This window comes from Plectropomus leopardus, chromosome 1 (assembly GCF_026936395.1).
Source record: "Plectropomus leopardus strain MGB_pleo_1.0 chromosome 1, ASM2693639v1, whole genome shotgun sequence".
Classification (NCBI taxonomy): domain Eukaryota; kingdom Metazoa; phylum Chordata; class Actinopteri; order Perciformes; family Serranidae; genus Plectropomus; species Plectropomus leopardus.
In genome coordinates this window covers 5,274,572-5,287,084 of record NC_142176.1, presented here as the reverse complement: position 1 = coordinate 5,287,084, position 12,513 = coordinate 5,274,572, and the positions used below count along the sequence as shown (strand labels likewise).

Here is a 12,513-nt window from a genome sequence, read left to right as displayed (position 1 = left end):
AGCTTGCCACGGTGTCACTTATCCCTTTTAAAGTTGATTTAGACAACGACTGTATGTCAATACGGTGCTCTGAGCTAAATCTCATGTTAAAAGTGCACAGCTTTTGGCTCGTGGCACCTTCTTCTAATGACTCGCCAAGGAGTTTAGAAAGGTACAATGCTGCTGAGTGAGGCTGGAGCTAGAAACAATCAGGCAGAGTCTGAGTGCTGAACTGGAGACAGATTGCTTTTCAAATCAGTGTTAACTTTATTCTTCAGACCAGTCTGCTCTGTCAACAGGCAGCAGCAGGCCTATATTAAAATATCAGACAGAAAATTCGCTCTTTATTGCACATCATTAATACCTTTGAGTGTTAGACTATCTTCACACTGATAAGGATGAATTTTAAAACATTACTTGTTTCAAACAGAGTTCTGACTTTTTTTTTTAGATCTCTCAAAAAAAAAAAAGATATGCCCCAAAGTGAAATTTGAAAACAAGAGATATTGTTTCATCTTCCTTCCTTCAAAAACAGAATTGGTCAAAGATAAATTTTATCTACCATCGTTTTTATGACTTAATTTGCGTTTCATTATATCTGAACAGAGTTGTCCTCAGTGACATTTCTGTTGGGCTGCAAATAATCATTATTGTCATTATGAAGTACTCTGCTAATAAGGTCAAAGGTCAAAAATAATCACAGTTTCCCATATGAAATTACCAAACTGGAAAGGCTTCTTAAAACAACAATAAAATAAAATAAAATAAAATCATTCAGTGTACAGTTTTATGACACAAAGTGCAACAAGCAAATACTTTTTTTTTCCAAATCTGTGATGTTTTTTTCTTAAATTGTTCAATGTATTCTGAATGTTTCTGTTATGAAAATGATCATTCATTGCATTATTTGTGATTGAAGAAACATTTAAGCACTGCACAAAAAGTAGAAAATTGTGGCTCAGATTGCTACTTGTACCCAACGCTTTGGAAAAAAAATAGGTATCAGAAATACTTTGTTCATTTTATTGTGATATGTTACAGTCATGATATATAGCATAGAGAATTATAACAAAGTACAAAAAGAATTATGGAAACAAGAAATATGTAAAAGGTGTGTGCTTTATGCTGCAGTGCTCGTATGTAAAGTTTTAAAAATATAAAAGCATTTGTATTACGCTACAAAGTACAACAAAATACATTTATTTAAGTATGTGCAATATATGCATCATATGTTAAATATCCATTCAAGAGTGGTGTAAGAATAAATTAGGATATTGCACAGAACATTACTGATGTAATGTGATTGAAGCTCAAAGTGAAAAAGGGATGCTCTTTAAATGTTTTAGCATTAGTGTGGGCGAGAGCTGAAAAATAAATAAGTTGATAGACAGGAAATTAATCAGCATCTGTTTTAATGATTGATTTATCTCCTAAGTCGTTTTTAAGCAAAAATGCAAAATATTTGCCGTTCCAGCTTCCCCAATGTTTCTTTCTCTCACATGCTGGTAAACTGAATATATTTGGGTTGTTTTTTGACTGTTGGTTGGTCAAAACAAGCAATTTGAGGACATCTCCTCAGGCTCTGGAAAATTGTGATTTCCATTTTTCAGCACTGACTGAGTGATGGACTGCAACATCCCTTGAGCCGTGCCGCCAGCATGGCTAAAAAAATGAAATAATCAGTAGTTGCAGCTGCAGTGTGGGAATGACCTGAGAGACTGAGGTGTTTTTGTGTCTTTCTCCAAAAACAGACATCCATTGCTGAGTGTCTGACCTACTTGGATAACGGTGTGGTGTTTGTGGGCTCCAGACTGGGCGACTCCCAGTTAGTGAAGGTAAGCAAGACACAGTGTAACACCAAATACCATCATCAAATGCATGGCACCATTATCAGAACTGATGTTGGTTGACAAATGTAATGCAGTGAAAGTTAAAAGAAATATTTATATATATTATTTTTATGGCACTTTTTAACAGGGTACATTTTTTATACCAAATGTGTAATTAGTCAGAAAATCAAAACAGTGCATGAGGGTTGATTTCTTTGTTTTATGTTCAAAGCCGCTGTTGAGGATTTGGAATGAAGCTTTGAATGTCAGTCATCATATTTTCACCCATAAAAAACATTTTAAAAAATCCTCAAACAAAATCCTCAATTTGAATGTTTTTTATCGAATTAAATGAGTTAGTTGTTTTTCTTAAATCAGCCTCTTTAAATGAGAAAATTGTTCCATAAATGTCAATAAAATTCCCTGTTGTTCCCATGTAATGAAATAATATCATGAAGTGGCATGGCAGTATTTGCTCCCTCTTTTGGATTGTGTCAGCTTGACATTTTTCAAAGTACCTTTTTATATTTGCATTTTAATATCTCAAACCTTAATCTTGATAATCTTTAAAGGGCAGGTCCATCTGCGTTCTTGTTCGTGTTTTTCAAATGGAAACTCCCTCTCAGCTATTAGCAGCAGCACCGATGCCCTCCCCTCCCTTTCGGCCCCCGTACAAGCCCCTGAATAATAGTGTAAGATTGGAGAGTGAGGAAGCTGTTATCTTAAGAGGTTTTAACTTGAGGTGGAAGATGGTGCTGTTTTGTATTTGTTAAAGCTTTATTTAACCAAGTGAAGACATATTGAACTTCAGTATAATGCTGCATTTGTACTATATAAACACATTTATAGATCCTTAAAAATCTCTATTTCCCCAAGGGGAATTTGCTTTGCACAACCACAATATATAACATAAAAGAATGCAACAAAACCATCATAAAATGTCAAAAATAGTTAGTGTATCACACACAGTAGATAGCAGTCGGTACACTGCCAGTTTGGAGAAGCAAATAGGAGTACTGGGACACAGAGGACCGATGTTCTGCTTTGGACACTGTGTCAGTTTGGTTCCAAAAGTCACACAATAACACAGACTTAGCGTTCAGAGGCAGCGGTAAACCAGCAACTCCTTGGGATCATCAAGGCAAAATCACAGTTTCTGTCAAAAGAGTCTGGTGGCTGTAGACAATAGACGCCACAAAACATATTTTAGCCACTTAAGAAAACAGCTGCTTCACCGTGCCATCAGATAGCCCTCTCTGACGGGAAGCAAGAGCCGTTATTTCACCCTCTTCAAAGCCACCAGACTCCATTAACAAAAACAGTAATTTTACCTCACAACACACGGGAGTTGCTTGTCTACTCATGACTCGATTGTTCAGATTGTTTTTGTTGTGTGACTTTCAGAGCCATCTGCAGCAGTACGTGGGTTTATAAGTAGCGACTAAAGCATATAGACCTCCAACTTGACCCACATCAGGTCACATGGGTTAAAGGTTATATAAGAGCATAGGAAAATAGCATTTTGACGCTAAAACTGAAGCTAAAAATGAGAATTTTTGGATTTAAGTACGTAAGAAACTATACTGGGAAGCTACTGACTGATATTAAAAAAACACTAGAAAACAAAAATTAATGGAGCCGTTCTTTCATAGAAAATTATAAAATTAGGAATCACATCACTTTTGCTCTAATTGGTTCTCACAGATGTGTAAAGAGGATTCTGTTTGTTTCTCCGCAGCTCAATGTGGACAGCAACGACCAGGGCTCCTATGTGGCAGTGATGGAGACGTTCACCAATCTGGGGCCCATCGTGGACATGTGTGTGGTCGACCTGGAGAGGCAGGGCCAGGGACAGGTAAAAACCAGAAGCTGAATGATTTTTTTTTCTGTTAAAAGCAGGAAAGACACGTTACATATTGAAAGCAAATCACCCAGATAGAATGAGAGGTTTCTCGGGGCGTTCACCAGAGGATGTAGACATGACACAGTGATTACTGAAAACCCTCTTAACAGTCACTGGGTACACTTCATAGCTTATGGTGAGTCTCCATCTGTGTTTTCTCTCTTTATCATCCTCTTTGTCACAGCCTGCAGGGAGTCTGGGCTTATTCCGCCAGTGCAGCCGGCTTCTTGAGTCGTGTTAACACTGTTTTTGTCAGCAGAATTAAGCATGCAACATACTACAGCACAAACCTGCTTCTGGCCAGGGTGAAAGTATTCAGGAGATTCTTGCTGACATCAAAAACACAGCTTCCTGAGCCTTTTTTATAGGCAGTCTGGGTGTTCTTCTTTTGTCTAGTCTATTTTTTTTTGTTGACAGTGCTCCCCGTGCACCTGGCATTAACGTTCGCCTGGTATCCCATTTGCATCTAGATATGATTTAGCTGCACTGCAGTTGCACCTGATGTTAAAATGCATCTCTTGTACACAAACTTAAATTGGCTTTCTGGTTGTGTGGCACAGAGAAGGCCAATTGCTGTGCATGTTATTTCCTCTAATAATATTTACACCTTTTTAAATCTGAGGACCTTGTCTTGTCCCTTCGCTGACTGGATGTATCCGGACAATCCATCATCTTTAGCCCGTCTGTGTGTACTTAAGTTTGTTTACCTTCGTCAGTTTGTGATGTATGATACAACTCATGCTGCAATTCCAGGTTTAAAAAGCATCAGCAAGATACAGTTTCATGTGTCTAACCAGTGATTAGCGCCTGAGCACCGACCGGTGCAAGGACCCTCTTGTAATGCAAGGAATTATTATTATTACTATTTTTCTGCTAAATGAATCGCATTTTTAGAGGTCTAAATAACTCAAAAACCCCTGAAAGTTGGTATGCTTGTCTGGCCTGACAAAACATTTCGTATTTTGGTAATTTCGGAGACTGGCGTGGCAAAATGGCTCCACATTGCCCCATAAAGTGTAGCCCCAATGGGGAGTTTCACGTAAAGTTTCACCTGCAAATACAAAATTCGGTGCACTTATGTATCATGCCCAAATGCACAAAAAATCCTCTTGGACCCACCCCCTAAACCCAATGGGAAGTCAGACATTTTGAATTTTGTGCTAATTTTTGGTGATTTCAGGCCTCCTTTGAATTGATTTCTTGATCGTTTAGCTGGTTCGTTCCAGTTTATGAGCTCCGGTTTAATTGTATGAAGCACTTTGTGTTACAGTTTTGCTTGTATGGAAGGTGCTATCATAAGGTCCGATTGAGTGATTGATTGATTGGCATATATAATCATTCGGTTACTGATTGTTTTTTGATTGTGAAGTCACGGCAGCTACATCCAATTTTCCTATAGTGGTACACCTGGTAAAATTCGGTATTCCAGTCAATTTTTTTTTTGTAAAATGAAACCAGTTGATGTCTGTCTGGCGTGTTCTTTGACATATTTCTAATGTAACAGTTGTACAAACCGCATTTCTTGATTTGAACATTTGTCCGTCTTTGTATCAAATCAGTGAGGCTTAGGGAGATGAAACAGTGAAGCACCGAGAGAGATACAGTACAGAGGGATTTGTTGGCAGGGTCTGACATTAGGCCTCAGGGTGCTTGATGTGGTTCCAAAGGCAGCGTTCCACCAGAGCACAGAGCCGCTCTCTGGGTACATACCAGCACACAGTCACACAGCCACCGACTGCATTCATCCACACACTGGAGCTCATTTCAGTCAGCTGAGGCCCAGAACTAAATAAAATAATTGTTTTAATTTTGTCATTTGCAGTAAATCCACAGAGCATGTGACCTGGTTAATTGGTGCGGACACATTCCAAGACAGTTATGACGGGACTGATGCACAAGCTGCAGGGGGAAAATATAACCTCTCCCAAAAAAAAGCACGAAAAATGATTGTGTTCACAGATGTGCAACCGCAAACCAGATTGGGGTTTATGAAGGATGAAATAAAATGACAAACAAATACACAAACATAATATATTATGTGCAGATTATGGGGATTTAGTCATTCCCGTGAGGGTGTGAGGGCATTTGGGAACACACTCAGGGGAGTTAGGTGGGCTGCCAGGTTCACAGTGGTTATTTCCATTAGGATGAAGCTGTTTGGTGGCAGGTGGTAGAAGCTGAGATTATATGGGCTCTGGTATTAATCCTGTTAGTGTACCATAACCGAATGACTAAATAACACTCTGCTGCTGTCAAGTCTGACTGTACAGACACCAGAATTATTTACCTTCAGAGTGTCGTATCCCAAAGCTGTTTACCTTATTTGAACTCTCAGAGAAGCTCCTCTACAAACTGATACAGATTCACAAATCCGTCATTACTACAACTGTTAGAGCTGTGGCACGAACTTGTATTTATTTTATTTAAAAGGGACTGCATACAGTTTAAAACACAGATGTCTTTATTAGATGAAGCGTAGCAGATGATGGCTTGAGACTAATTCGTATCTGTGGTCCCTCTGCAACAAAGAAAGAGCACAAAACCAAAACATTACAGTGTAAAAATATTGTACAAAGTTATAGAAAAAAGAACGCACAAGACAACCAGTGCAAAGCTGCACAATATAGCACATCATGAGTGTGTGCTTTTTGAATAAAAGAAATGTCATAAAGATAGAATTCAAGGTCAGTGAGTGCAGAGCTGAGCAGCTTTTAACAGAGTTGTTAAGTTGGTTTTGAAAGTGCTGACAGAGCTGCAGCATCAACTTCTATCATAACTTTTGCTTCGGATGACATTTACTTCCAGAAGTCAGACCTGAGAGCATTGTTAAGTACCTGCGCTTCTACCTTCAAAGTCCACTTTTACCACCATCACCACTGACCCCGGTGATGGTAACTACTAACGATGGTAACAAAAAGCTGAAAGAAAATGTTATTCAAAAGAAAATTAAACAGCAACTATTGTAATTTTGTTATATTTAATGACATTTGTTTAAGCGAAAATACCATTCACCTTTTTTTCATACAATATCTAATAATAAACTATACATCACTGGGTTTTAGACGGTTTGTCAGACAAAACAAGCAATATGAGGTTGCATCTTGGCCTAAGGCCTGGAACAGGCTGTGAGCAGCGCTGGTCAGGCGCGTCTCAGCTACTTGTCAGCTGCGTCACATCTTGAGAAACGATGCTTCACCGTTTTTTTTCCACATGCACAGCACAAAAAGCCAGAGAAAATTGTGTTTTGATAATGATATTGACTCTATACAACCTTTTAATTAATAGTTTAAATGTCTTTGTCTGTCACAGAGATGAGGAAATACTAATACATTTGTTTTTCCCAAACTTTCGTGGCTCCATTTCAAAATAAAAGTCTCTGTTGACAGAATCACTCCAAACTTTCATGCTTCCATTTCAAAATAAATGTCTCTGTCAACAGAATCACTCCACTTGTTAACCCAAGGCAATTTATTGTGAAACATTTGCAGGACCGTGTTGTTGACAATGCAGGGGCTCACATGACTTCATAAATGAGAGGAATATGTGCTCATAAATGCTGAAATATAGTACTCTAGCAGCAGGCAGCCCTGCAGAAGCAACACATCAACAGCGCTGCCAGTGTGGACACCACGAGCGTGCAACACGCCGCAGTACAGCGAGGTTGCCGTCACGTGCTGCTCATGCATGCAGTGTGTTCCAGGCGTTATACCAAATTCTACTTTTGTTTTGCGACATTTTATATGAACTATAATACAGATTATAGGTTCATTATCAAATGCAGAAAATAATGTGTAGATTAATTAATTGCATTAAGGTTCTTAAACAATGAAAACGATGGACAAACTTTGGAAAGATTTGTCCACTCAGTTCATAGAACCAGCTGTCCCATTTATTATCCAGAAAGCTAGTATTATCTCAGCAAGTCCATAACATTGCAAACAGCTGACTGTAAAAATAATTTAACAGTGTGTTTAACAACAAGACTACCGAGCTGTCCAGCCACGTCATTGTCGCCAATCACGATGATTCGCCATGTGTAACGTTACTGTCAGCTGCAGCCAGAAGTAGCGAGTTAAACAGTGAATGGGATGTGAGATTATTTCTTTTGTAATACGAAGTATGAGTAAGTTCAAAGGGGCGGTGTACTTCTCGCAGCTTTTGTGTTACAGTCTTCTTCCTGTGGCTTTCAGAGGATGAGAAACAGCAGGATACTATGTCGAACTACTCAGGAGGTGTCATATATCAAGAATTAAAGGACGCCCAGCAGTCAGTCAGAATCTAGTGTTTACTACGACCATTGTATAAACCCAGAAAGTGAATGCATCTGAGATAAGCATAATTGCCCTGCACAGTTTTTTAGGTCAAAGTTCAACCACAAGGTTAGTCTGTAAACTATGATAATTGGTTATAGTGGACAGTTTTTGCAACATTTTTGCTGTGGTCTGGTTTTTTTTTAACTCTAAAAAGTTTGGCTAACCTCGCTGATCGTCTGGCTCATGTTTTTTTTTTTTTTTTTTTCCCCCAATTAGGCTTCTTTTTAGTAATGTCACAGAGTTCAGATCCCAACAGTTAGCACCCACTAATTAGTAAGATTGGAGCCACAAGTTAGACAGATTTTTATGGTGTTTAAAACTACAAAATATGACCCAGGTTGTATAAAACTGGATTTATATTTTATGAAAACACAATAGTAAGGAGGAAGTAGAAATAATAACAGATAGGTGGTTAGCAGCTGTGGATAGAGGACAGTGAGTTAATTGCACATATAATGCAAAGCCTTTGTAACAGTTACTCATAAAAGACTAGTGTCAAAATTAAAATCATATTGTGTTCAGTTTTTTTTAAAGTATCAACTACATAAGTTAATTAGTTAGTTAGATCTTTATTTCGAACAAATAAAATAGAAGAAAATAAAATATAAGAAAAAAACACCAGAATGCCCATCAGACATATTGAGTAAACAAATATAAGTATTTCATGTTTGAAAAGGAGTAGAAGAAAGTAAATCCTACCCTTTTTTCATTTTTATTGAAAAAAAAGTTGATTTCGAACATGAATATTTCCAATTACAGCCCCAATATTCGCTATACACACCTTGATCTATTCAAACAAGAATGAAGACAAACAAACAAATCAATCTGAATTAACAAATACACTCACACCACAGAGCAAAGAAACACATTAATTCAAAAAACAAAGTCACACTTTCAAAAGCAGCCAACCTGTTTTTTTTTTTTATCATATCTTACTGCCCGTTTCCCTCTCTGTTCTACTATCTCCCTTCAATATGTTGTTTTTAATTTAATGCTTTAATGCTTAAATTGGTTAAATGTTCTACAATTTTTCATTTCCACACTTCAGTTGTTCCATAAATTAAACCCTTTGACTGTAATACAGTCATATTTTGCATTTCTTTCTAACAGTGTCTTGAACATATTAAATTCCACTTAAATCATGAAAACTTCTTTCATTTAATGTTTTAAAGCAACTTTTGTTAGATGAATTTTAGCTCTGCACATGATTTTAACCATTTTAAAATAAATCATATCTTTGAATTTAATGCTTTTATTTAAATGAAATAATGAGTTAGGGACAGTTCATCAGTCTGGCTGATTATCGGGGCTGATATTTGGCGTTTGCCGATTATCTGTATCAGCGCTTTATTTTTATGATCAGGGATAATATTAAATAACCAAAAGTACAAATTTAATGTCAGCATGGGAGAGACTTTTATTTTATTATTTTTATTAAACTTATATTTGCCAAAGTCATTTCAAGAAAGTTTTGTGTTGGAGTTTAACATAGAATAAAATAACAATACTAATTATAAAGATATGTACAGAGAAAAAAAACCAAACAACAGCAACAACAAAAAAGAGGAAGAGAGCAATAAAAATGAAAAAAAAAAAGTGCAAATAAGTGTGCAAAAGTGAAGATGGATGTGCAAACATAGTAATGTGCAGAATTGAGAGCAGCACTACCAATAATGGGTAGCGGTATCTACCCTTAAATAAACCCCAAATATCGGTCGTTCCCTAATAAAAAGTAGGTTTGTTGGTTTTCTGTAAGTGTTCTTGTTTACAATTCTTTTGGCTCTTTTCCTATAAACAGGAAATAGAAATCACACCCTTCATATTCACCCATGTTTTCGTCTTTTCTTGCTGCTTTCAGCTGGTGACATGCTCGGGTGCCTTCAAGGAGGGCTCTCTCCGGATCATTCGCAACGGCATTGGGATTCACGAGCACGCCAGCATCGACCTGCCGGGCATCAAAGGTTTGTGTGTTCTGTATGTGTGCGTCTCTGTGTGTCTTCCACCGCCTCCCTCTCACACCTCTGAACCTTATTCCTTTTACTCACTCGATACTGGAGTCACATCACATCTGTTTGCCTCACCTGGCCAAGCCGCCAGCTGCTGCACGTCCGAGCTCAGCGTGCGTGCGCGAGCAGATGGCAGAGATGTCGTGGTCTTGGCTCTGTTCTTTCTAAAGAACAGGAAAATTGCCAAGGTTAGCTTTGGAAGCATTTGTTTTCATTTAGCAAACCAATGAGCGCTGCAATGTCCGCGGGAGCAAAGTGTCAAATTGAAGAATCCCATCAGGTTTAACAATGGCAGACACCTCTTAATCCCAGAAAATGAGGTTCCTCTCCCAAGTGTTGTCTGACGCTTAAATGAGACACGCAGGTTAGACAGGGTCTGCTTGCACTTGTTAGGCTTCAGCTGTTTATTGACCATCTCTGCCCTGAAAGCCTCGACAGCTGCCTCCTGCCCCCGGCCTCTTGATGAGAGACAATTATTCACTAAGCCAATCAATAGCTCTCTGAGAGGGATCTGTAACCTGTACGTCTCCAAACATGTTAACATTTGACAGATGGGATAGTTAAAGATCGGAGCGGATGCTGGCTTGAAATTGCATTTCTGCAGAGAGTAACTTTGATTTCTTTTCATTCCTCTCCCAAATCCACTTCAAGGTTTGTGGCCACTGCGCTCTGAGGCAGGCAGAGAGACAGATGACATGCTGGTGCTGTCTTTCGTGGGTCAAACACGGTGAGTGCTCGCCGTGCAGCGTGCCAGATAAGTGTAAAGTCAATTCAGAATGCCTTTATCTCATTTTTGGAGTGTGTGTCCCCGTTCCCCCCTCCAGAGTGTTGATGCTGAGTGGCGAGGAAGTGGAGGAGACTGAACTTCCCGGCTTTGTTGACAACCAGCAGACATTTTACTGTGGCAACGTGGCGCACCAGCAGCTCATTCAAGTTCGTATTCACACACGCACACACACTTGCTTCACCAGAACATGCTTTACCTAGTTTAAAACACTTTAAAATTCCTTTCAAAAATGTGAAAAAAATTGTTAAATCAACTTTTTATGAGTAATTACCTTAACATGTATGTACATGGAATTTCTTTTCTATAATGTGGAAAACTTAGTTAGGACAAATGACCGTGAAGGGGTTATCAACTTAAAAACTCTTTCATAATTATGGCTATTAAGTATTTAATGACCATATATTCCTGTACACATTTTTAAGACCATTGCGCATAAAAATTAAGGTTTTTTTTTTACATTATTTAAAAGGAAAAATTGTTATGTACTGTTAATTGATATTAAAAATTAAATTGGTCCAACAAATTTTTCCCCTTTTAAAAGGAATTTTAAAGTGTTAACATTATCTCTAGAATTAGCCGACTTGCAGTAATTTTGTACATCCTTGTTCAGTGCAGGGAAATCATCTAATTTCACTAAGTCTAAATTAATTATAGAAATAACTTATTCAACTGTGGCCTTTCTCCGTTTAATAAGATATACTTTGCCGGCACTGAGTCATACATGATTGAAAGGGGAGTTGTGAATATGAACGTCGCAGAAGGGCTTCATGTATTTTACACATGGCTGAGATGAGTATTGCACTTCATTTAAATTCAAGTTTTAGCCTGCCATCTTGAGATGAGGATGAAACCTGCTGGGAATTCTGCCAACTGTTAGACCCTCAACCATAAATCTGTAGGTTGTTATGACAACACTGCTTGTGTTTTAAGGCACGGACGTTTCCACTAACGCTCTCGTCTCTCAGAGTACTTAAGCTGAATACATTTTCATGTTTGCATTAATGTGACTGTTGTTACACGGCTCACGCTTTTTGGCAAAGAAAAAGTAAATTCACATGATAACATTTGCACTTAAAAGTATAGAAAAGCAAGGTTGTTAGACACTGTTTGAGAACAGGCTGTCCAGCATAAATGAAAGTAAAAGCCAACCCCAAATTCACTCTTATTTGGCATTTTGCCTTGCTGTATTTGCTTTCTTTTCAGCATTGTGTCTTTTGGATGCGTGCTGCTTGTATTTTGGCTCCTGGTCGCTACTTTTTATAAAGCCCCAACCTCACTTGAGAGCTGTGGCAGGACATGCCCATAAATGTACCAAACACAGAAAATAAAAAAATACAGGCTGAGGGCAAAGTCTCTGCAGAAAAATATACTCTGCCTCTAGGGCTGGACCAAAATATTCAGCTATTCCAGTATTCCTTAATTGGGTAGGCATTTGGTTTTCAATGTAGGCATTGGGACATTCTTTTTATGTCTTTGCAGAAGACTAATACCATTTCAGTGTTTGTGATCGTGCTGCTGCGCCTGTCACACACACAGTGACAGAAATGATCATTTTATCAGCTATTAATGGGTTTATTGACTGAGTCTAGCTATTGTCGGTGTGAGCAGCACCAGAACGCAAACATGTGAGCCCCCGGCAGCTCAGCCTGAGTGAAGCTCTGTCCTGCAGCACAGAGCAGGTGGATTTCAATATCTA

The 12,513-nt window shown here is 38.3% G+C and overlaps 1 protein-coding gene across 1 annotated transcript in view; it reads left to right on the top strand.

Moving 5' to 3' along the window:
- Positions 1 to 12,513, top strand: part of ddb1 (damage-specific DNA binding protein 1) — a 68,903-nt gene that overhangs the window by 15,663 nt on the left and 40,727 nt on the right. The window contains exons 8-12 of the mRNA XM_042490512.2: positions 1,731 to 1,814; positions 3,547 to 3,663; positions 9,883 to 9,985; positions 10,682 to 10,757; positions 10,855 to 10,963. Of these exons, the coding sequence (XP_042346446.2) occupies positions 1,731 to 1,814; positions 3,547 to 3,663; positions 9,883 to 9,985; positions 10,682 to 10,757; positions 10,855 to 10,963 (489 nt within the window). The remainder of the gene's footprint in view (positions 1 to 1,730; positions 1,815 to 3,546; positions 3,664 to 9,882; positions 9,986 to 10,681; positions 10,758 to 10,854; positions 10,964 to 12,513) is intronic.